Genomic DNA, 26,894 nt, shown 5'->3' with positions numbered 1-26,894 from the left:
TTTGGATATTCAAAATTCTGGTCACCATTCACTTTCATTGTATGGACTAACAGAGTTTAAATATTCTTCTAAAAATATTCATTTTTGTTCTGCAGAAGAAAGAAAGTCATACACATCTGGGATGGCATTATGGTGAGTAAATGATGAGAGCATTTTCATTTTTGGGTGAACAATTGCTTTAATGTTCTAAGACAGTGGTCTTGGAAGACCAAGTTTATTTATTTTTTCAGTCTTCTTTTTAGCACATAAAAAAGCTTTAAATAAATGGCTTAACATGTATATAGGGAAGAAAATGCTTAAGGGAATATATTTTCTCTCCCCATGGTTTGTGGCTTTATTCTTTTGGCAAAAGAAAGTTATTAAAAGTGAATTCCTTCCTGGTCATTGTTTTAGTACAAGTCACATCAAGGAATTTTCATGTTTCAACATTTTTCGAATGTCTTGTTAATCAAGTCTGTGAATTGCATAATGAAATGTTTCGTATTTGGTTGGTACATAGTTGGCAACCCTATGCACGGCATGTTTTTTATCCAGCGTACTTGTCGATTTACCTTCAAATATTCTATTACGCATTGTGTCATGTATACTTGGACAGACAAATGAGGACTGCTCAATTATGCAAAAACCTGCTGTAGCTCAATTATGAGTGTTGTATGGATGTCAATGTCCAGTGGCTACAGAGTGAGTAGTCACATGGCATTTATGGCTCAAGTCATTGGCTCAATATTTTTCTAGAGTGTCCATGATTCAAAGTTGGCAGTACTCAGGTTGCATACTTCTATGACTGTATGTGCCAGCTGAGAAACTGAATGGGAATGATAACACCTATTTTACTTACGGAATGTGACGTATTTCAGAGTGAAGAAGGATATTCAACTAGAAAGAATGTAGGGCGGGAGCTGATTTTATCCATTGGGAATTAATTGAATGGTGTAAAGTGGTCTCTATATGTATTTGAAGGGAAGGGCTTGAAAAATAAGAGGGCTTGATGACGTCAGCCATAAAAAAAAGTATTTTCAGAGATGGAGCAAGTTATTTAAATTTTATCAAATGTTTCGAAGACATTTTTTTTTTCCTGTAGAATAATGTGTACTGATGATGACATGCACAATAATACTAGGAACATGTATTAAGAAAAGAATAGAGTAATTTTTCATTTCATCTAGACTTTAAAGTGCAAATTTACAATGATGACGACAATCACTACATTAGATTAGCCTATTATCATGCCAATTATTGGGGAAGTCATTTTCTGGTTAATTCAAAATAAAATACTGTTCTAAATTGCATAAGCATTGTCTTATTTCATATTAACATGCCTATGTGGGGTGTGTAGAGGGCACAAATGTAATAAATGGTCCTAAATGTAATAAAGGGCCTAAATGTAATAATATCTGGTCTCAAATGTAATAAAGGACATAAATGTAATAAAAAACTGGGCTGTGAATGTAAAAACGCATGGTCCTGAGTGTAACAACATCCCTATATATTATAACATTTTTAAGAAATGTGAAAAAAATATATAAAAAAGACCCAGAGTAACCACTTTTGTTTCTAAATGTACCGAAGGCTTTAGTTGTTATAATTCTTACATTTTACACCAATGAGCCATTTATCAGCTAGGTGTTATAATGTTTACAGCTCCTTCAGGCATTATTAAAGAGTAACTAGTGGGGTGGTCAGTGTAATGAATAATCATCAGTATACGTCATATAAATGTGAACAATTTATTATTAGTTTAAAAATACATAACCACAAGTATTTATCACAATTATAATATAATCAATGATGTAGGTGAGAATGAACTTCTTTAATTAATGAAGACTTTTGGCCATGATACCATTCTGAACTATATGGAAAATAAATAAACCACCATTTACCTTCATCACTGAAAAGTAAGTCATTATACCAACTTTTATTAGAAACAAGTTCATAAACATTATGTAATATACAGTATATATTAATATAAACAAACACAAAATAGAACTACCTTACCCAAAATATACATAACACCCTTTTGGCACCTTTGTACAAAATATAATATATTTTCATTTTGGACCAATATTAACGTGTTAGTTAGTTCTGGGGCAGTGGTGGCTCAGCAGTTAAGGCTCTGGGTTACTGATCAGAAGGTCAGGGGTTCAAATCCCAGCACCACCAAGATGCCACTGTTGGGCCCTTGACCCTATCTGCTTCAGGGGTGCCGTATCATGGCTGACCCTGCACTCTGACCCCAGCTTAGCTGGTATATGTGAAAAAAAAGAATTTCACTGTATATGTGTGATAAATAAATATAATTATTTTTTTTTTTTAGTACACTAGTGAAAATTAATCTGTTTTGCACTCTTATAATTTATTTCTTATTTGATATATGTATCTCTCCTTAAAGATATGATATGATATTTATCATTCAATAAATGTCAGCAAATTTTTCACATTGACCATGTTGACTCCTGCAAACTTTTTGACCCCACTGTATATTTGTTTGTTTTGTACATTGTACTGTATAAACAATCAGCATGTTTCTTCTGTGTTTCAGCGGTGATGTCTCGCACACACGAGGCACCAGGTGAAATGGGGAAGGCAGTGATCATTCCTAAAGACGAGCAGGAGAAGATGAAGGAGCTCTTTAAAATCAATCAGTTCAACCTGATGGCCAGTGACATGATCGCACTCAACAGAAGTCTGCCTGATGTCAGACTGGATGGGTAAGTGTGTATGTGTGTGTGTTTGTATGAGAGACAAATGCTGTTTGATCACACTAATGGCACTAATTACAGCATCCAATCAGCTGCCAAGACAACCAATATGACACAAATCAACATTTATTAGTTGTCCATTGTGTATTGATAAAGACATTTTTTCTTTTATTTGAAGTAAGGCAAAAGTCCTCAAACAGAAAATCCTTTTATGTTTCTTTTTTTACATCATTTTCATTCATGAGTGCATGTGTGCGTGCGTGCGTTTGTTCGTTATTTCTTTCTTTGGTTGATCAGTTCAATCTTTTGTTTGTTCCTTTGTTCGCTTTTTTCATTCAGTCTTTCGTTCTTTCTTTTTTTGCTTGTTTGTTTTTTCATTTGTTCATTCTTTCTTTCCATATTTCTTAGTTTTTTCAGTCTGTCTCTGGTTTTAAAATGTGTTTGTGTTAAGAGTACATACACTGGCAGCCAAAAATTTAGAATAATGTACAGATTTTGCTGTTTTGTAATGAAATTGGTACTTTAATTCACCAAAGTGGCATTCAGCTGATCACAAAGTATAGTCAGGACATTACTGATGTAAAAAACAGCACCATCACTATTTGAAAAAAGTCATTTTTGATCAAATCTAGACTGGCTCCATTTCCAGCAGCCATCACTCCAACACCTTATCCTTGTGTAATCATGCTAAATTGCTAATTTGGTTCTAGAAAATCACTTGCCATTATATCAAACACAGTTGAAAGCTATTTGGTTCATTAAATGAAGCTTAACATTGTCTTTGTGTTTGTTTTTGAGTTGCCACAGTATGCAATAGACTGGCATGTCTTAAGGTCAATATTAGGTCAAAAATGGCAAAAAAAGAAACAGCTTTCTCTAGAAACTCGTCAGTCAATGAATGAAGGCTAAACAATGCTTGAAATTGCCAAAAAACTGAAGATTTCATACAAAGGTGTACACTACAGTCTTCAAAGACAAAGGACAACTGGCTCTAACAAGGACAGAAAGAGATGTGGAAGGCCAGATGTACAAATAAACAAGAGGATAAGTACATCAGAGTCTCTAGTTTGAGAAATAGACACCTCACATGTCCTCAGCTGACAGCTTCATTGAATTCTACCTGCTCAACACCAGTTTCATGTACAACAGTAAAGAGAAGACTCAGGGGTGCAGGCCTTATGGGAAAAATTGCAAAGAAAAAGCCACTTTTGAAACAGAAAACCAAAAAGTAAAGGTTAGAGTGGGCAAAAAAACACAGACATTGGACAACAGATAATTGGAAAAGAGTGTTATGGATCTTAACCCCATTGAGCTTTTGTGGGATCAGCTAGACTGTAAGGTGTGTGAGAAGTGCCCGACAAGACAGCCACATCTATAGCAAGTGCTACATGAAGTGTGGGGTGAAATGTCACCTGAGTATCTGGACAAACTGACAGCTAGAATGCCAAGGATCTGCAAAGCTGTCATTGCTGCACTTGAATGATTTTTTGATGAGAACTCTTTGAAGTAGTTTCACATTATTAATGTCCTGACTATACATTGTGATCAGCTGAATGCCACTTTGGTGAATAAAAGTACCAATTTCTTTCCATAAGAGCAAAATCTGTACAATATTCCAAACTTTTGGCCGCCAGTGTATACTGAACACAAGAAGAGGTTGTGGCTTCCGCTGAAATGATGAAAACATGCTCTTTAGTTATGGTTTTATACATTGTCCTCTAGAGTTTCCCTCTCTCTATCTGTCTCTGTGACAGAATGAGGAAGGTCTTTGTTAACAGCACCCAAAGAGCCATTTAAGTTACATAATGACATCCCAGAGAGCTGTTACAGCGAAACAGGACACAAACATCTGTTGCATTTGAGTAACACCACCATTCACTGAAGGACATCATTCACATGCATTCAACCTTCCATGCATTCATTAATGAATACTCGCTCTGTTGTTTCTCAATTCAATTCTTCCCATTTTCTTCCATTTTTTTGTTTTGTTTAATGTTGCACATAAATGTTACACATTGTATAGATATTGTAAATATAATAACTCTACCATAAAATTAACTATTGTTTTACATTTTGTTACAAAAATGTGGGTGGTGCTTGCCCGTGATCCTAGGGTGTTGTAGGTGGTTGCCAGGTCGTTGCTTACTAAGGGTGCATGTAATATTAGGGTGTGTGTAATATTGCTGTAAAATAAGCCAGCAGCAGTACTGTATTCCCCATTCACTCAGAGTTTGTGCAAGTTCTGCTGTGTGTGCAGTCTGCTGTGATCTGCCTCTGTTTGTGCCCTTTTGCCCCCATCCTGTCAGGCTGTCTGCGCACACAAAGTGAAGCAGTGCTGTAAACCTCATGTGCCCTCTGTTCATCTATCCATCCCCCTCTCTCTCCTTCCTCTCCCTTTCTCAGTCAGCTCCATCACTAATGCAGTCTCATGTGTTATTTAGGGTCTCTTGATGACTCTCCTCCAATGGCCACTGTGGCTACATTCACACTGCAGCAGAATTGCCCATCGAGTTTGGAGTGCTTAATATGGTTATTTTTATACATAGTTCAACTGTTCAATGAGTGTTAGGATTCACACCTGAATTTTGAGAGCGAGTTCAGTTCAGAAGTGCTGTATGAATAGAACCGCAGTCGTTACTAGTTGTTTGTCATGTCATTGTATATATGACACCTGAAAAACTATTATTTACTATTATTACACAGAATATATATAACATTTGGTTTGGGGGAAGGAAAAAGCTGAATTAGGCAATGTTTAATCGTTCTTAAAGTATTGTAGAAGTATTTAAAGAATTATTTAAAAGAAGAATTTAAAAGAAGTATTTAAACCTCTCTACCTGCTTAACATGTCTGAATGCAGTATGGTTTATTTAAGTAGGTGACACCCAGTTTTTATCAATTATAGTAAATCTCTGTTGTTGTGTTGTTCCTCAGCTGTAAGACTAAGACATATCCAGATGACCTGCCAAACACCAGCATTGTGATTGTGTTTCATAATGAGGCATGGAGTACACTACTGAGAACCATACACAGCGCTTTAAACCGCTCACCACGACACCTGCTGCTGGAGATACTGCTGGTGGATGATGCCAGTGAGAGAGGTGCACATCAAATCACCATTGTTTAATTTATTGATTAATTGTCTCTATTGAAAATAAAGGAAATATTTCTATAAAACTACACAACAGACTTTCAGAAATATAATCTGGTCAAGCTCAGGCACTGAAACGTGGAATATTTCTTAATTTTTAATTTTAAAAGTCATACATGCACCCGGAGACATGGCAAAAAAAATGAATACATTTATTTACTAGATAAACATCATTTATTTTTTTTATTTTATTTTTTTGCAGATTTTCTGAAGAAGAAATTGGAAGACTATGTTGCGACTCTGGAAGTTCCAGTGCGGATTTTGAGGATGGAACAACGATCGGGTTTGATTCGAGCACGGCTGAGAGGAGCGGCCGCCACACAAGGACAGGTCATCACCTTCCTGGACGCCCACTGTGAGTGCACTGTCGGGTGGCTGGAGCCACTACTGGCCCGCATCAAAGAGGACCGGTAAGTTTTATACGTGGCTCTTTAAAAGCACACACACAACTGTATTATCATGACCTGACGTAGAGCTTACATTTCCATTTGTCGCATGTAGATAGACTTTTCACTAAAGTCTGGTCCACTTTGCAGCTTATTCTGGCCAAGAACTGCCCACTTCAGCCCTAAAGTAAAGTAATTATAAGTTGGGATATCTGTAATGTTAATTGTTAATTCTCACGGGATAACTGATGTCTGTAGAAATCAATTACATTATTGCAAGCCCTTTCAAAATTTCATAATGTGCAGGATAAGAATTCAAGATACCTGCAATTAAATTTTCACTAGTTAAAATGCTAATTCTTGATATAAGCAACAGAATTACTACTAGTAAAAAATCGAATTCTTGATATATTTGCACTAGTAAAAACTTTAAATCTTGATATTAAAAAATGACGTCATTACTTACCCATATTTGATAGCAAAAATGGAATTGAAACTTGTAAAAAATGTAATTACCTCTAAGTGATTGGTGAAAGTCTGCCAACGGCCTAGTCACACCACTCTGACATTAATAATGTGTCTGAGAAATCGGTTGGGTCATCTTCAGTGTTGACATCCTTGGAGGGAACGTTGAAAGCGATGCTCGCTCGTATTAATCTGGACCCCCCACAACCAGTAGTGGGCTCTGAGAATGTTTTTCTGTGTCATGCACAAAGAGCCTCTTTTATGATGACTCAGTGCCGTGATTTTACATCCGTATTGGTGTCTGCATTACAGAGTTCAAAGGCCACACGTCCTGATCAACTGGCCCGCACATTGGCTGTGATGCAGGACCCGGAGGCAGTGGGTCTTGGCAGCATGCCGCCTGTAGAACCCAATGTTGCAGCACTCATTGTAACTCCTGATGAGGCACGATGTGCCCTGCCTCAACGTTGATTGCAGACATACAGATGAACTGCTGTCACGGGCATACAACTTTACAGCATGCCTTGGTCGTGCTTCTAATTTTTTGGCATACGTGCTTGTTGTGTTGAAACTGAGTGCAACATCATCTGATCCTTTAGTGACGGATCTAAATGAGTTTGCGTTGTGGCGATGGGTGCCAGTGCCAATCACTGTGGCACAGCTTTGGGCACTCTAGTGCAAGCCCGGCGCCAGGTTTGGTTGGCCCAATTCCCTTTGCCAGAGGTCTGTTGGAACAACTTGTGACGGCTGCCGCTATTACGTGGTCGACTCTTCGGACCAGTGGCACAGGAAGCTCTGGACCGGCGTTTTTCAGTCTCAGAGACTCATTCCCTTCATGTAGGGACATCTTCAGGCCCCAGGGAACCTACAGCGACCCCTGTTGCTCGCTATCAGAATGTTAGTGCAAAACCTACATCCTGCCAGATGTGGAGTCACATTTCTACGGGGGCATCAGTCTCACATGCGACACTAAGGTCCCCAGCATCATCCCCCCCCCCAATCTCTGCGGACGAGCACAGACAGGAGCGCTGACGTGGTAAGGTCGATTGTGGGCTGTTTTACGAAGAGTCAGCTGGCTCATTGGGGATCAATAACAATTGAACTAGTGGCTGCTGACTACCCTATTAAAAGGCTATTGTATACAGTTCCACCGTTGACCCCAGTACACACTGGCGTGAGACACAAAGTAGTTCACAATCCACACCATGTAGACACCCTTGTGCACGAAGTTCAAGTGTTGCTGCGCAAAGGAGTCATAGAACTTGTCAACCCCCAAGTTCATCCCATGGGATTCTTTTCCACTTATTTTCTGGTCACAAAGAAAGATGGTGGGTTTCAGTCTATCTTAGATTTAAAGAGTTTAAATCCTTTTCTAAAGTCCCTGCCATTACGAATGTTGCACACGGCAGATGTTTTACAGGCTGATATGCCTCAAGATTGGTTTGTGATGATGGATTTAAGGGACACCTACTTTCATATTCCAGTTGCTCTGGAACACAGGGGATTCCTTTTCTTTTCATTTATGGGTCAAATATTTCAGTTCAGAGTTCTCCTGTTTGGCCTCTCTCTGGCACCAAGGGTGTTTTTGAAGTGTGTTCAGGCCGCACTGGAACCACTACAAAGGAACGGCATGAGAGTGTTGCTGTCCCTGGACAATTGGCTTGTCTGTGCAGCATCACCACAGCAGGAAATGGATCAATCTCGCCAGTTGCTGGACTATATTATGGCTTTGGGGGTCACAGTGAACTGGGACAAATGCAGGCTTGTCCCAACTCAGTCGACTTATTTTATAGGTCTGACACTCAACTTTCAAACGATGCTGACTTCCCCCAAACCAGACAGGGTACGTTCAATTCTGACAGCGGTAAAGCATCTTTCGGCGGGCCACACTCAACTCTACATTACCTTAATGAGGCTCTTAGAGAAGATCACAGTGGCAACTACCAATGCTGGCTCATTCAGAAACAGCTGTGTCCAATTCGGGACAAATATGCAAGGGTCAAAATCACACATCGCTGCATTTAGGCTTTGGCTCCATGGTCATGGAAGCAGTTCCTCCTCAACGGATTTCCACTGGGTCCTCCACCTGCATGGTGGGAGGTAATAAGGATGGATGCCTGTCTTCTCGGATGGGGTGGAGTCTGGCGCCGAAGGGGAGTGAATGGCACTTGGAGCAGGGCTTTGTGCACAGCACATAAATTATAAACGTTCTGGAACTGACTGCAGTGTTTCTCACTCTTCTGCATTTTCAGATGGTGCTCAGGGGAAAACATGTCTTGGTGCACACAGTCAATGTGGCAATGTTTTTTAACATCAATCATCAGGGGGGCACAAGGTCATGGAGTGCACTTCAAGGAGCTCACAATCTGCTGATATGGGCTCAAGCAAACCTTTCTCCATTCAAGCAGCGTACCTGCCTGGTCAACTCAACCATGACGTGGATGCTCTCTCACATGGCAGGGTGTTACAGGGAGATTGAGGTGGTGCAGCTGATATGGCAGACTTATGGGACCGCAGTAGTCGATGTGTTTGCCAACAATCAGACAACTCACTGCCCTCATTGGTTCTCTGAGGGATGAGCCAGGATCACTGGGCCTGGATGCACTGGCTCACGATTGGCCTGACGTAATGTTGTATGCTTTCCCCCCGTTACCACTGATTTGGAGGACCCTGTGCCGTGTGTACGACTGTGGCCACGTATGCTGTTAGTTGTTCCTCACTGGCCTACAAGGCCATGGTTTCAGACCCTCCTGTCATTGTTAGTAGGGCCAACTTGTCCTCTACCCAGCAGATCAGATCTGCTGACTCAGTTGGAGGGGAGAGTTTGGCTTCCTCACCTAGACCGGTTGAAGTTGTGGGTGTGGCCACCGGGTCCTGCAGGCCTCTCCTGGAGTGTTCACACAGGGCCATGGACACTGTTTTAAATGCTCAAACAGCATCTACATGAAAATTGTATGCTGGTAAGTGGAAGGTGTTCTGTGACTGGTGCACCGACCAGGCTGCTGATCCATTGCACTGTTCTATAGGATGGATTTTAGATTTTTTGCAAGAACTTTTGGAGCTTGGATGTTCTGTGTCTACACTCAAGGTGTATGTAGCTGATTTGGCAGCCCACTGTTCTGAGGTGAGTGGTGTCTCACTTGGGTCTGACCGGTTAGTTGTGGTCTTTTTGAAAGGGGCCAATCGTCTGTGCCCTCCACGGGGTGTGCGAAGCCCAACATGGGACTTGAGTGCTGTGCTCAATTCCATATGTCAAGCACCATTTGAGCCTATAATGGACTTGGATGTTAAATGGCTGTCTTTGAAGACTGCATTCTTCTTGGCCAATTCAGCAGCGAAGGTGTGAGTGAGCTCCATGTATTATCAGTGAGTGCTCCCTGTTTGCTCTGGGGGCCTGATTTCAGTAATGTTTCATTGTGGCCCAATGCAGCATTTTTACCCAAGACCTTGTCTTCACAGTTTATGAATCAGCCCATTGTGTTGGCTGCTCTGCCACCAGATCAGGCTGACATAAGGGTTGAGCTATGTCTATTGAGGTCTTTGTGGGTTTACATTGACAGGACAGCAGACTGGTGCTAGACTGACCAATTGTTTGCTTTAGTGATGCACGCAAAGGGACTGCACTCTCCAAGCAGAGACTAGCGCACTGGGTGATTCAGGTAATTTCTCATGCATACGAGTCTTCAGGGTGTCCCGTCCCCTCATCTATTCAATGTCACTCTACGTGTGCTCTCGCAACATCTTGGGCAGCGCTCAGAGGTTTGTCTTTTTCTGAGATTTGTGCAGAAGCAACATGGGCTTCAGCCTGCACTTTTTCTCATTTCTAAAGATTGAATGTGACTCCCATGCCAACAACTCTTTAATTCGATTCTCGGTCAAAGCGCAAGCACAAGAGTTTTCCACTAGTGCTTTCAGCACTGCCTATGGTGGTCTTCTACTTAGTCATAGAACCACAGTTACATTCGTAACAGCATTTTCACTAGTGGCAATTTTAATTTCAGATATCTGGAATATGATTTTACAAAAGACTGACAGTTAATTCACGTTATGCAATTTTATTTTTCCATTAAGGATTTTTTTTTCTAAGTATACATATTGGATATACACATCTTAACACAACTTTTTCCCTGCACTTCTCCAATTGGACATTTCTCATTTTCCTAAACAAAAGAAAACACAATCCTTTCTTTCTCTTTGTCATGGGTTACACGTCATGCACTAAAGAGTAATATAATAATTAATTTTATAATTAATTAGAATTATTATTTTTTCTAATTCAAGAACTCTTAAATAAACTGTGATAAGTTCAAGGTCACTTACCACGCTTCATCTTTTCAATAAAGCACTCGACAGCATATAATGCTTGAGGTGTATAAAAAAATAGGTGCATACAGGTGTTCTCAAGGATATCTTGTTTCCTTGCTGTTAAGCACCTCAAAATAAACTCTTGAATATCCTTCAAAGATTCAACACCATGATCAATATATAACCTTTGTTAAACCGAGTCACTAATTCTTTCTCAAAAGTGCTCACTGTAGCAGATTGGGAACTCATAATCACGGCTTTGTTTCCTAGTAGATTGAAAAAGACCTGTGACACTGACTCCTGGAAATCACATTAAATCCAGCCAATCAGATTTAAGCTTACTGTTTTGAAAAGCTCTTGCCCTTTTGTTCAATATGAATCAAATCTTCAGTGAACAGTCTGTGTGCCGTCTGAAGCTGACACTAGCTTTTCATAGACTGCAGTGAAGCAGATACTTTCTCTTAGAGAACTCGATAGTATGGAATAACATGAGTTAGTTATAGATTAGTTTCCCTTGGTGCAGGCCCCGTCCTTCCGTTCAGCGTCAGGATTCTGGCTCGAACCATCAGAACCTGCCCGGAGGCGATGACGGCAGGGTAGAGGCGCTATCCCCAAAAGGAAATTAGAATTTAATTATAACTTATTTCCCCCCAAAAGGAGAACTAAACTAATAGTTCCACTTAGACAACCAGGTCTCAGGCGAAGGAACCTGAAAGAATCAGAAATATTAGTAATACTGTGAAAATAACCTTCTATGATTAGCAAACATGAAACCCTTACAGATGGCATGTAATGTGCCATACCCTACTGAAAGATGAGAAATGGCATAGCTTCTGATGTGTCTGTGCAAACAGACTGCCCATGGAATGGGTTGCATTGCTTGCAATGTGTCTGTGAAACAGACTGCCCATGAAATGGGTTGCATTGCTTGCAATGTGTCTGTGAAACAGACTGCCCATGAAATGGGTTGCATTGCTTGCAATGTGTCTGTGAAACAGACTGCCCATGAAATGGGTGGCATTGCCAAGTGATGCATTTCTGAAACGCAATGTGTCTGTGAAACAGACTGCCCATGAAATGGGTAGCAATGCTTGCAATGCATTTATGCGAACTACTGCCTGTGGAATGGTTGGCAATGCTTGCAATGTGTCTCAGAAAACAATGTGCCCATGCAAAGCTGTGGCAAGCTGTAATATGCTGAATACATAAATGTACATTATGTATTGTAGATGATCATATAATTAAGACATTATTAGGGCAGTTTAACCAACAATGCAAAAATCTACACTGGTACGTTGAAATTACCCCTTAATAAAAGAAAACATTGGATAACTGCAATACATTGTTGATACATCACATTTGATTTAAATTATTCTGACTGGCAGCAATTATGCATGCTCTGCTAAGATTCCTTATTCACTGCTTATACACCACTAGATCAGCAGCAACAATTGATCCTTTTGTTTAAGAGAGAATGCAATAGTAAACATACTTACAAATCATGCAAGATATAGGCAAGGAGTAGGCGGGAACCAGCAGAACAGTCACCATAAATGTTTAATGATATAAATGAACTTAAAACAACAAAACATAAACGAGCACAGACACACATGCAGCGTGGCGCATCTCTCTCCCTCTTGAACTGGCACCTCCGGCTCCCCTTCAGCGGTGGCCATGCACCATCATGGCCCAGCCACGCCCTCCTCCTCGTCACACTCCTCCCATGCCCGATTCAGGCCGGAGCGCCACCGGACTGATTTACTCCCCCCCCACCTCTGGAGGGGAGACGCTACCTTTCCGGCCGTTCCGTCAGCCGGTGGTCCACCCCACCTCCTGTGAACCTGGGGGAGAGATGAGAGGAGGCGTGGGGAGAGGGCAGACGGTGACACAGAGAGAGAGAGAGAGAGAGGAGAGAGAGAAAAATACTTTCTTGCTGCTTCCCAGACACGCTGTCGCCCAGTCCCCAACTGCTTCTCCACCCTCTGGTGGATGGCAGCATGTCCTCTGGCCCCTGGCGGATGGAACCGCTCCTACCCTTCTTCGGTGGACGGCAGCGGTTCCTCCGGCTCTCGGCGACCGGCAGCGACCCCTCCATCCCCAGGCAGACAGCCACGGCTGCTCCTTTGGCGGACGACAGCGGCGAGGACTCCACGACAGCACACCCCTCATCCCTCCCGGATTTCGGCACCACTGTAACAGTATAAGGACTAAGAGGAGTAAGAGGAGGCGGGAACCGGCAGAACATTCAACATAAAGGTTTAATCAAATAAATTAACTTAAAGCAACATAAAACATAAACGAACACAGACACACATGCAGCACGGCCACGTGCATCTCTCTTTCTCTCTCAAACTGGCGCCTCCTTCTCCCCTTTATCTGCTGATTCCGTGCCGTCTGTGCACCATCACGGCCCAGCCATGCCCTCCTCCTCATCACAGTGAGAAAGGGCACTACAATGAAAGCATCAGCAGGAAATATTATAAATCTGAGAAACAGCAGCGACAATCCTGCAACAGGAAAATAACCATTGGACTATAATACTAACGAAATAGGAGTCAAACATATGTAACCATACCTGAACTGAAGAAAGATTATAATCATACCACATGCACTTAAATATTTCATATTTCGAAGTGCCTGAATACTCAATCCTGATTGCCAAGTGCAGAAATATAGTAGGGAATGCAAAAACCATCGATAACGTATGCAACATGAACCTGACTTAGCATATCTACGGAACAATATGAATATCGGTGAGCACCAACTACTCTTGTAAAAGTTATCTTTGACATTGCTGCTTAAAAAGCGATTACTGGATACAGTATGAATAATATTCTGGATGGTAAATAGTGAAACATTAAAGAAAAGCCTGAACAGAAAAGCCTGAAACCCTAACGCAAAATATGGATAAGAATATTGTTCCCCCAAAAGGAAATAATTGAAATTTACGTATGTTGCTGATGGAGACCAGGTACATGAACATCAAGGTGAGTACCAAATGAGGGACAACAAAGCGCTGTTGCTTGGAAAGCAAAGGCATGGCATTTGAGATGATTGCGTTTCTCTTTCACATGCGAGTGAGTGAAAACGGAATACGATCTGACCAGAGAAAACAAAATAATAAGAAAACACAAATCATTGCAACTACATAAAATTATAAAACAATGCCCAAGCATACTGAGCTACTAATTACATTTCAGTAATGCTATAGCACCATAGCCTACCACTAGGTGTCAGAAGTTACACAGCAACAATGATACTGGCTCTTTAAAGGAGATGTGATTGTAGGCGTCTGAAGAAAATCAAAGCAAGAGTTCGTGATTTAACGTGCGATAGGAGCGAATATCAGAAAACAAGAAGCATCAGCTGAACTTTTTGGAGATAATCAACCACATACACTGAAAGTATTTGTGCATAATCAACATGCATGATTTATGATATTTACTCTGATTCCCTGTTACTGGGATATACTCGGGCATACAACGCTGATGTATAATATGTAAACTGCGTGACATGGCCGAATGGCTGCAGAACACACTTTCTTACACTCAACGTGAAGATCGGTATGCAATGTGCATTGAATACTCTTGTAATGTGAAACATTGCCACAAAATGAATATTGCCGCTTGAAAAGCGATTGTTGATGCAGATAATGAATATGATAAACAGTGAAAAGAGGAATATTGATGGCAGGAATGCCTAGACCCCAAACACCACCAGCTATTTGTTTGCAATTGTTCTGTCAAAAGTAGGACAAACAGAAAACTTGTGTATCTTGTTGGATGAAATCGGGAACGTAAGCATCGAGGTGAGTACCCAGACGATGTATAATCCAAATGTTGAGCGACTGTTGCTTGAAAGTGAATGCATTGCGTGTGCTATGCTTGTGAGTTTTGCTCACATGCGAGTGAAGCATTGCGGCATACGAGCAACGAGACACAGCTGTGAAACCTTATAAGGCATAGGCTAGATAATGATTGGATGAGATTCTGAAATTGAATGAATGAATGACGTAATGCTACTACGAGTCCTCTGCGAGAATTATCGCTTAGGCTTCCATTACTATTAGTAAATGGCAGGGAAAATATCTTATGTTTAGAGTTCTATTATTGTTGTAACATTTGAATGAAGTCACGAGAGCAGGATCTAGATGCAGCTTAAAATTTAATAGAAAATAAATCAAATTATAAAAACAGGGTAAACACTGGAATCAAGGCAAGACTAGGAACTGGGAAAACTGAACAAATGTGAGCCAAGATAGCAAACGGTACATAAACTGGAGAAAACACAACAACTGACAAAGGTAAAACGGACATCAGGGCAATATATACACAGGGATAAACTAGGTAAATGAAACACAGGTGAGAACAATAGGGAACAGCTGGTAGTGATCAGGGCAGTGAATTATGGGAAATGTAGTGCAAGGGAGACTAGAAACAGATGGCAGAGGCAAAACACAAGGCAAAACAATAGTGAATCATGAGTCTCTGATGATCCTCCGAGCTTTTTTCACACACCGCCTGGTGTATATGTCCTGGAGGGAGGGAAGCTCACCTCCGATGATGTGTCTGGTAGTTCGCACCACCCTTTGCAGGGCTTTGTGGTTGTGGGCGGTGCTATTGCCATACCAGTCAGGATGCTCTCTACAGTGCTGGTGTAGAACCGCGTGAGGATGTGGCGGTTCATTCCAAACTTCCTCAGCCGTCTCAGGAAGAAGAGGCGCTGATGAGCCTTTTTCACAACGGCCTCAGTGTGGACAGACCATGTGAGTTCCTCAGTGATGTGGACACCCAGGAACTTGAAGCTGCTGACTCTCTCCACTGGTGCTCCATTGATGGTGATGGGACTGTGTTCTCATTCTCTTCTCCCGAAGTCCACCACAAGCTCCTTTGTTTTACTGACATTGAGGGAGAGGTTGTGCTCCTGACACCAGCGTGTCAGAGTGTGCACCTCCTCTTTGTAGGCTGTTTCATCATTGTCAGTGATCAGACCTACCACCGTCGTATTATCAGCAAACTTAATGATGGCATTGGAGCTACGTGTTACCACACAGTCATGTGTGTCCAGGGAATACAGGAGTCGGCTAAGAACACAGCCCTGCAGGGCTCCAGTGTTGAGGGTTGGTGATGAGGAGATGTTACTGCCCATTCTAACCACCTGGTGTCTGCTTGACAGGAAGTCCAGGATCCAGCTGCACAGCGAGCTGTTTAAGCCCAGAGCCCGGAGTTTCTCATCAAGCTTGGAGGGCACTATGGTGTTGAATGCTGAGCTGTAATCTACAAACAACATTCTCACATAAGTGTTCCTTTTTTCCAGGTGGGAGAGAGCAGTGTGTACTGTAGATGCAATGGCATCATCAGTGGAGCGGTTGTTGCGGTAAGCAAACTGCAATGGGTCCAGTGATGGAGGCAGCACAGAGCAGATGTAATCTCTGATTAGTCTCTCAAAGCATTTGCTGATGATGGGGGTCAGAGCAACAGGACGCCAGTCATTTAAGCAAGTGATTTTGGATTGCTTTGGTACAGGCACAATGGTGGACATTTTAAAGCATGTGGGGACTACAGACAAAGAGAGGGAAAGGTTGAATATGTCCATAAAAACACCAGCCAGTTGGTTCGCGCACGCTCTGATGATGCGGCCTGGAATGCCGTCTGGACCCGCGGCTTTATGGATATTCACCCATCGGAAGGATCGGGTTACATCCGCTACAGAGACGGAGAGTGAACTAACCTCTGTAGGTTTGGCCGCGGGAGCTCTCTCTGCGAGGGCAGTGTTATTTCCCTCGAAATGAGCATAAAAAGTATTTAGCTCATCCGGGACAGAGGCAGTGGTGTTCATGGCGGAGTTTTTATTCCCTTTAAAGTCCGTGATGATATTAATTCCCTGCCACATGCTTCTAGAGTTGGTGGTGTTAAACTGTCCTTCAGTCTTGTTCCTGTACTGGCGTTTGGCTGTTTCGGAGGGCATAACTGGCTTGTTTATGCTCCTCCGCATTCCCGGAATTCAAAGCGGAGGTCCGCGCATTAAGTGCCGCACGAACATTGCTATCAATCTAAGGTTTCTGGTTCGGGTAGATCCGTATTGTTTTGGACGGAACAACATCCTCTACGCACTTTCTGATGAAACATGTTACTCTATCAGCGTAAACCTCGATGTCGTCATCAGAGGCGGACCGGAACATTTCCCAGTCTGCGTAATCAAAACAGTCTTGTAGCGTAGAGTCTGATTGGTCCGACCAACACTGGATCGTTCTGTGGGTGGGTGCTTCCTGTTTCAGTTTCTGCCTGTAAGCAGGCAGAAGCAGAATGGAAGAGTGGTCCGATTTGCCGAATGGTGGGCGGGAGAGGGATTTGTAGCCATCCCGGAAGGGAGAGTAGCAATGGTCCAAAACCCGGTCCCCTCGTGTGTTAAAACTGATGTGTTGGTGGTATTTTGGTGCAATTGATTTAAAATTGGCTTTGTTAAAGTCCCCGGTCACAATGAACGCAGCCTCTTGGACTTGGTAACAACCTCTGTGGTCGTGAACATGGGCAGAGACTTGGGAACGACCTCCGTGGTCGTGAGCATGGGCAGAGACTTGGGAACGACCTCCGTGGTCGTGAGCATGGGCAGAGACTTGAGAGCAGAAGCCCTTCTTCTCCTCCTCAGGAACGCTGGCTCTGGGACAGACGAGGCTGGCAACGCTGGTTCTGGGACGGACGAGGCTGGCAATGCTGGCTCTGGGACGGACGAGGCTTCAGGCTCGGTAGCCGTGGCAGGCGTGGGTGTTGGCTCAGTGGCCGTGGCAGGCGTGGGCATTTGCTCGGTGGCTGTGGCAGGCGTGGAGCAGACTCGGGTGTGGCTGTGACATGGCATGGAGCAGACTCAGGTGTGGCTGTGACATGGCGTGGAGCAGACTCAGGCGTGGGTGTGACATGGCGTGGAGTAGACTCAGGCGTGGCTGTGACATGGTTTTAGACATCACTGTCTAAAACTTAGAATCTCAGAATTGATCTCAAGTGTTTTCTATAAAATGAATCCATGCAATTAAATGTGTTCTTAAAGTAATGTACATTTATTTTCTGTTTGAATTTTAGAAGATACATTTGTCAAAAATGCATTCAGGGAGTAAGAATTAACTAGAGTAAAGTAGAAATATTCCAAAAACTATAGTAACAAGCTTTTTTCCCCCTTCGTTACTATACACCTCTGATTATTTACCTGCTTTGGTTCAAGTTTTCTCAGAGAATAATCCTGTTATCCATCAGTAAGTGTGATTTGCCCTCCATTTGTAAAGTGATCTTTATTACATTCACACACATTCAGGTAGAGAATCTAGAATTGCATTACTTAAAATATCCTTTTACTAACACACACACACACACACACACACACACATGTTGGTGCAGCTATCATTATGAGGACTCTCCATAGGCATATTGATTTTTATACTGTACGAACTATAGATATTATACTCTAACCTAACCCTACCCCTAAACCTAACCCTCACAAAAAACATTCTGCATTTTTACATTTTCAATAAAACATAGTTTAGTATGTTTTTTTAGCGATTTGGATTATAGGGACACTAGAAATGTCCTCATAAACCACATTTATAGCATAATACCCTTGTAATTACCAGTTTGTAACCTAAAAAAAGTCCTCGTAAACCGCTTAAACCTGCCCCCCCCCCCCCCCCACACACACACACACACACACACACAGACACACACACATTGTTACAAGCTTACTCACTCTCATGCTCAGGTGTACTTCTGTGTTTGACACAGGAAAGCTCTCCATGAAGAGCCTTTTCTGTGTGTTGTATACTTTTCAGACATGCATTTACCTCTCTGAATCTTTGAGCAGTGAGGCTTGGATTGTTCATTTGGATGTATGTAGCATAATATGGTTCCTGTATTAAGTTTGCATTGATCAGAATTAGTCTTGCACAGCTGAAGATGGAGGTGTTTATATTATTAGCATCCTGCTATTGAGCTGAGAGTAAGCTGTGTTTCCATCCCATGTGTTCAAAAGAACAAAGTTGTCACTTCCGGAAAAATTATAGCCACTGTGATTCTTTAATTAATAAAATACTTGTGGTTTAGAACACAAAGAGCACTGTAATGAGCTTTGTCTCATGTCTGGGAGCATCAGCATGTCACACAGTTCTGGGAGCACTATGTGTGTGTGCATTCATCTATCCTTATTACTTTACTGTGTGGATCTATAAGATATTTTTCAAAACGGTCAATAAACCTGCTCTTCGGTACAGTTCAAGTTTGTATTCAACTTATTTGCTTTGCAAACTCTTCGCAGGCTTTGGATTTTCTAGACACCGTTATTTAGGGATGACCAGAGCAACAATTCAGATGCGATTCAGTAAATGTGTTTCCATCATAGTTGATGCACATTTCTTCTTATCGAATAAAAAAATGCATCCACCTCAAATGAGCGTACATGTTTTTTATGCACATTTTGGAGATTTTATTCGCATCTTTTTTTTTTTTTCATCCAGCAGTTTTTATGCTATATCCTAAAAGGAGCATAAAAATATGTGGATGGAAACCCAGCTATTAAAGGAGAGACCTGAGCCATACAGACCAGAATAGCTTAGAAACTTGAGGGTGAACTCTTTTGTCTTGGGCCAGTAAGCAGCCACACAAAACACAATAGCAATTGCCAAGCAATGCATTAAAAACACTTTTCAACCAAATAGCAAAGCCTTGGCTACCACTCCTAGCATTATGGCATTTTTTATGTTAATGATTTAAAACAATGAAATTATCTCAAAACAAAATATAGCCATAAGCTGCAATTATCGGGATCTAAACAGTTTGGAAAAGTGGAGAAAATTAGCAAAACTTCCAGATTTGAAAGAACAGATCTGTCAGGGGCAAAGTTATGTCATTACTAAATACTCTATTTAAAGTTTCTTTGTAGTTATTCCTTGTGCTACTTTTTTTTTATTTTATTTTTTTTTACTCCACCTAGACTGTTTGTCCAATTTGCATAAAATTTTGCATGTATCATCAAGAAACTCTCATGACAAAAAGTGATCAAAATAATTTTGATCCCTCAAATCATTTAGAAGATTAAAGCAAATAATTTGTTTGTCTATTGCCCAATTCACTTATCAATCTGTATTGATAAGTATTAATCTATTTTTGTCATTGGGGTCTCTAGATGATAAAAATGCAGAAGGAGATGTTTTGTTTTGCTAAACGTAAAAATGAGTGTTACAGCAACATCTAAGGTTGAATGTGTGTGTGTGTGTGTGTGTGTGTGTGTTTTTGTTTGTGTGTGTGTACACCTGAATATTGGGAGGAGTTTTGAGATCATCCTGCCATATTTGGTGTCTCTAGGACTTGCGTTTTTTTTGCTGCCCGGGCACCCTGTGTCTCCTTGCTGCATCCAGAAGTCATGTAATGGGGCTAATGCAGTTATAAGCCAGAATAAACCATAATATCCCATTCTTACATGCAGATTCAACTATAAGTAAACCAATTGAAGATTGATTTCCTCAAAAACTGTAAACACTAGAGGTGCACGATCCCGCTGTTTGTCTTAGATTTAAGGCCGATCATTTTTGCAGCATGCAGGGAATCACACATACACTGCTACTCTAATAAATGAGTGCTTGCTCAGCCCTTGAAGCATGACAGAGTGACCTTTGGAGGGTGAATTTTTGGTAATTCTAAGCATTCACGAATTTAAACTTTCATACATGATGTAATTCACATGAATATGCCGTTTTGTTTTTAAAAATGTGTAAGAATTACACATGTATGAATAGTAGGTTAACCATGTTCTACAGTAGTTATTCTGACTCATAGCACAGTGAGCAGGAAGAAAATGAAGAGGCTGCTAACGGGTATAAAAACAAATTAAACAACAAATAATCATGTAAATACAAATCTGAGTACACGTGATGTAACGTGAGTCATGATAATCAGATGTTGTTTTGAGCGATAGAGACTGTTTGAGCGATCATGTGCACTTTTAGCTTCACTCTCAACATGAGCGCTCTCTGTCAATCAAACATGCGGCTCTCCAGGTGCTCTTAATATCTCATCATCAGTCACTCATCTCAGTGCTATTCTGTGAGGATCCCCATTTAAATCAGATTAATGTTGGTCACAATACCACTAATAACAGATGCAACTGTTTAACCTTCAATAACGGCACCGCGTCTTCACACATTTGCTTAATAATTAGTGATTTGTGTTCCAACAAGACACCAAAGACAGTAAACAAATCATAGATATTAATGATTTCTCACTGGAGCAGTTTTAGAGCTTGCAATAGATATATTTTGATTATTTTTGAAAGTATCTCTGCTGTGTGTGATGCTCTCATGGTTTTTACTGGTTGCCAGTATGTCACAATGACCTTTTGATATTGATAAGAGAACTATTAATAACTGTTTTCAATACAAATAAATATTAGCAATTCACAATTAATGTAATTTTGGTAACACTTAATAAAACGTTTTCATTTCTTTAACATTAGTTAATGCATTAAGTATCATGAACAAAAAATAAACAATATATTTTTACAGCATTTATTAATCATAATGTTAGTTAATAAAAATACAATTGTTCATTGTTAGTTTGTGTTAGTTCATAGTGCATTAACTAATACAACTTTTGATTTTAAAAATGTATTAGTATACATTGTAACTAACATTAAGTTAATTAGTTAATGTTAACTACAGTAATGTTGTTAAAAAATGTTAACAAATGGAACCTTTTTGTAAAGTGTTACTGTAATTTTACTGTGGTGCATAAACATAACTGCAGCATATAACTTGCAAAAGTGTGGCAAAGGGCACTTTAAAAAAATCGATATCAGCCGATCTTAGTGTTAAAAAAAATCGGAGATCAGTATCGGCGTCAAAATGTCTCTGTGACATTGCTTTGTTTTTTGTAGCGTCCAGTCCAGCCAGACACAGCAACATGCTCAACCAATGCATGAGCTTTGGACAGGACTATCTGTTTGAGAAAAGCTCTAGCAGCATTTGTTTGCAATTTATACTTACACTGATATTCTGTTATCTAATGGGGTGAAATTCATACATTTTATTCTTGGCATAAGTGCCCAAATGCTTTGGGGTCGTTTGGATAGTTCACTACCTTCCCTCAAAACTTGCTTGATTGGTTTGGTGTGTCAGCCTCACTGCATACACAGCATGATGGTGCTGTTTGGGACATTCAGAGACACAGTATTTAAACATAACCTGTACACAGATGTACTCCATAGAGACATGACAAGTGTTTACATTATTTTTTTAATTAACTCTTTCCCCAGTTTTTGGTTTGGGTCTAGTTTGTCATTGCATCTAGTATGCTAGTAAATGCAGTGCTTTGTTTGTCAATATTATTTCATATGTTAAAATGAAAAAGTAATATCTTTATTCCTGTTGAGCTACCTAGGCCCCCGCCATAGCGGATTCTTGCTTGCATCATCAATATGTCATTGTCATGCCTTTTACATATTTTCAAGTTCGGACAATTCCGTCTCAGGCTCGGCAATTTTGGATTTACTGTTTGGATATAACTATGTATGTTTCACTGCGTTGCTGGGCTGAAGGTGACTGTGTTTTTTGGGTTTGTTATTGTAGGAGAGCTGTGGTCTGCCCTATCATTGATGTCATCAGTGATGAGTCATTTGAGTACATGGCCGGCTCTGATATGACCTATGGCGGTTTCAACTGGAAACTGAACTTCAGATGGTATCCGGTTCCTCAGAGAGAGATGGACCGGCGCAAAGGAGATCGTACCCTCCCTGTCAGGTATAATCCAGCATCAAGTGTTAATTCAAAACTGACCCTCAAATCAGAAGCATGTAGTCTTTCACAAATGACACATCCAATGGCAGGTCAGTCTCATGACGAAAATGTTGCCATAGCGGATTCTTTTTTTAAATGTATTCATTTTTTCTCCCCGTTTCTCCCCAATTTGGCATGCCCAATTCCCACTGCTTATTAGGTCCTCCTGGTGGCGTGATTACTCACCTCAATCCGGGTGGCGGAGGACATGTCTCAGTTGCCTCCGCTTCTGAGACAGTCAATCCACGCATCTTATCACGTGGCTTGCGGTGCATGACACCGCGGAGACTCACAGCATGTGGATGCTCATGCTCATGCTATTCTCCGCGATCCGCGAACTTACCATGCGCCCCATTAAGAGCGAGAATCACTAATCGCGACCACGAGGAGGTTACCCCATTTGACTCTACCCTCCCTAGCAACTAGGCCAATTTGGTTGCTTAGGAGACCTGGCTGGAGTCATTCAGCACACCCTGGATTCAAACTCATGACTCCAGGGGTGGTAGTCAGTGTCAATATTCGCTGAGCTACCCATTTCATCCTTAAAATGGAAAATCTGTCATTATTTGCTCTTAACCAATTTGACTTTCTTTCTTCCTTGGAACAGAAAAGGAAAATGAAAAAATTACAAATAAAAAAAGCATGTCACTTGTCATAGATATATGAATTATGTGAGCTGTTTTTAATGTGCAAAGTCATGTTTTAATGCCATTTTTCTTTTTTTTTTTACTTTCTAACAGAACGCCCACAATGGCTGGAGGTTTGTTCTCTATTGACCGCACGTATTTTGAAGAGATTGGCACGTATGACTCAGGCATGGACATATGGGGAGGAGAAAATCTGGAGATGTCCTTCAGGGTGAGAGATTCAATATTCCAAACAATGTCAATTTTCTGCTTTGCCATTAAATAGTGCAGTTCAGAAATGAACTAACTGTACAGAAATTGGTCAAACATACTCTACAACGCCACATGATAGAATTCTATAGTGGTTGTTCTCAACTAATGGGACATTTAGAAAGCAAATGCTCTATTTAATCTATAAATACTGCAAATAGTCCTTCTGCTGTTGTTTATCCATTTATAAAATTGGTCCTGTTCAGCCGTTGTCATGTACATAATTTTGCACATTGTTATGCAGTTCACTCTAAGATTAATACATTAAATGCTTGATTTGCATTATGTGACAGTGGCGACATTTTTGTAAAACAAAATGACGTCCTTAATTGCATGTTTTGCTGCAGTTTCCTTGTGAAATGTCCAGTGGGGGGCACCAAAAGCAAGTGAAATGGTGACGTAATTCATTTAAGGTGAATATTAGATATAGGTTTCAATGAGTAAAAACCTAACCAATAGCAAAAAAGGCAATTGAGAGGTGAACAAAACATAGATTCTCACCTTAAACCAACACCTAAACTTAACCAATAGTGTGGAAAAAGCAAATGCGACATGAAAAGCTAACTTTCTGAAGCAACAATGTCATTTTTTGTCGTTTCTATGACACTTTCGTTTCACGTCTCAGCTTGCGTGTTTGGGTGGGCTCAAGCTTTGCTACCACGCAAGCTAATCACATTGGAATAAGTGTGTAAATGTAGGTTGGTCTGTAATACAAGCATTAAAATTGTATCATTTTTCAAATGATGCGTTAAGAGTAAAGTGTTTATAAATTCATTATCAGCCATTGTAGTTGTGATTTGTGTGAAAGTGAATTTAATGCTCAATTGTTGTAGCACCTCTAGTGTTAATTTCATTAGGAAACTGCTGCTATACGTAGAATGCGGCACGTAAAAGATAGTTTGTGCAATTATAGTAACGTTTGTTTTATGAGACTAGGTTGATTTTAAGACCTTTTTGTTTTTATCTCTTTTTATCAATGTAAAATCTGGGTGCTGAAGCAGAACCAGTTGATAACCGCTGATCTGTAGTATGTGGACTTGTTTTATAGATCATTGTCGATTCTGATTGTATTTGTTGTGTGAATGTGTTTAAAAATAGATCTGGCAGTGTGGTGGATTTTTAGAGATAGTCACATGTTCTCATGTTGGACATGTATTCCGGAAAGCCACACCCTACAGCTTCCCTGGTGGAACTGGTCAGGTGATCAACAAGAACAACAGACGATTGGCTGAAGTCTGGATGGATGAGTTCAAAGATTTTTTCTACATCATCTCACCAGGTAATGCTTTAGGAAATCTGTCACTAATGCTGTCAATGAAATGGCCTGTGATATTAGAATAGCGATTGGTCAGAATGATCCACTTTTTGACTTAGTTGTCCAATATCTGACTAGCCAACAAGTGAGTTTATCTGATTTTTTTAGCAATTTTTTTTAGCTTAAATATTTTAGGGGCAGTGGTTTAAAGTGGATGAATTTATAAACACACATGGTTTAGCAGGCTGATAGTCTCCCACAGTCTAACCGTCTGATGCATATTGCACACAAAACTGAAAATCATATTTTTCTGATTGGCTGGTTTGACGCAACATAGTTAGACGGATCTTCCTGCCTAAGTGGATGGGCTTTTGCATGCTAACAGAAACTGTCAAGATGGTCTCAGATCCTCTCTGAGAAGGTACATCTCTAAATTCATCCCCATTAAAGCAGCGTTTTTGTAAAATATTCAACCTTCAACAATAGATTTTAGACTGCTTAAGCAATGCCCCCATTATTATGCATAATCTGTAACTTTCAGTTTAATTTATTTTATTTTTTGTGTGGAATATGATGGTTGTGTGCAGTAAAAGGTTATAGATATTGAGCATATTTATTTGCTGAATATCTGTCAGTTATCCTATTGAGGGGCAGCACTTGCATGTGATCTGGTAGCATAAACCTAAACCAGCCTAATTATATGGGGCTGCCTTAAAACTGACTAGCTGTTTAGACAACCCATGTCTAGTTGATTCTGAAAAAAACAATCTGTAGTTTTGCACTATTATTATACAGTTTTGAGCTTTGATGGCTGTTATGACTATTTCAAGCACACATTTTTGTCCAGTTTCTTGAAATCCAGTGAATACACACAATCTACTACTGATTCTTTTTAATACAAAGTAAGTTATAGGGTTAAAGTGAAGTGGAGTGGTTGTGAGCAGTGTCTGTGTTCTCTCCAGTTAGTGTCTGTGTGAGTTATGGCTGTCTGCTGGACTGCTGCACACTGATGCAGTGTTGTCTATGAACAGCATGTTAATTTTCATCTGTGGTCATGGCTGTTGTGAAGGACTGTAATTATCTTATCATTTGACCTCCTGGTCCATTGTTGAGGTCTCTGTGTGTTAGTCCTCACAGATACAGCTCTGGGCTAAAAAATTAGTAACATATAAAGAGAAAACTATACAATAATTTTAAGAAGTAAAACAATGATATTATGACAACACCCCTTAGTTACAGGTTTATAAAGGGGTTCATTGATGACTGATACATAATTTATAAATGGATTATAAATAACTGAAATACAGTTATGACAACATTAATAAAAAACTGCAACTTTCATGCAATACTTCCAAATAATTTTTATTTTAACTTAGATATTTTTTGCAATACACTTATTTACACCTATATTAATCAAAAACATAAAATGCCCTAATTTACGATTTATGTCACAATGCATCAAAAATAGACCTTAATAGTGAGATTAAAAGGAAGGATTATGCTATTTTGCTACAGTCCGCTTTGTGTTTATATTTATTACTGTAATGTCTGAACTTGCTTGTATTGTCACTTACCTTGTCGTTGGTGTCAAAATAATGGTTTTACCCATTCCTAGTTACTTAAAGTCCTCTGAAAAAAAAATGCTCATGCTCATTCGCAGCATATATCATAAAATAAAGCCTGATGACCAATAAAACATACTGAACTTTATATACGTAGGTTTCTAATTTTGGCAACTCTTTCTTCATATGTCTCCACTGTAAGGCACATTTTCACATGTTACTAATGCTAAAGGTTGTTTGTGTAATCTTGGACTTACACTGACACCTAGGGGTGTGGATGCAGCAAAATTCAAAATCAATAGTTTTCAGTTACAGATGCCATTGTAGAAATTCAGTATTCACAATCAGCCATGATTAATTTAATTG

General features: G+C 40.3%; 1 protein-coding gene across 3 annotated transcripts in view; it reads left to right on the top strand.

Annotated features, from left to right (window-relative positions):
• LOC127448068 (polypeptide N-acetylgalactosaminyltransferase 13-like) overlaps positions 1 to 26,894 on the top strand; it is a 132,408-nt gene that overhangs the window by 34,876 nt on the left and 70,638 nt on the right. For all 3 annotated transcript variants that reach the window (XM_051710349.1, XM_051710350.1, XM_051710348.1), the window contains 6 exons: positions 2,540 to 2,708; positions 5,634 to 5,800; positions 6,053 to 6,260; positions 22,609 to 22,779; positions 23,556 to 23,673; positions 24,810 to 24,990. In XM_051710349.1, coding sequence (XP_051566309.1) covers positions 2,540 to 2,708; positions 5,634 to 5,800; positions 6,053 to 6,260; positions 22,609 to 22,779; positions 23,556 to 23,673; positions 24,810 to 24,990 — 1,014 coding nt within the window. The remainder of the gene's footprint in view (positions 1 to 2,539; positions 2,709 to 5,633; positions 5,801 to 6,052; positions 6,261 to 22,608; positions 22,780 to 23,555; positions 23,674 to 24,809; positions 24,991 to 26,894) is intronic.

This window comes from Myxocyprinus asiaticus, chromosome 11 (genome assembly GCF_019703515.2).
Source record: "Myxocyprinus asiaticus isolate MX2 ecotype Aquarium Trade chromosome 11, UBuf_Myxa_2, whole genome shotgun sequence".
Lineage (NCBI taxonomy): Eukaryota > Metazoa > Chordata > Actinopteri > Cypriniformes > Catostomidae > Myxocyprinus > Myxocyprinus asiaticus.
This window is presented reverse-complemented; position numbering and strand designations above follow the sequence as displayed.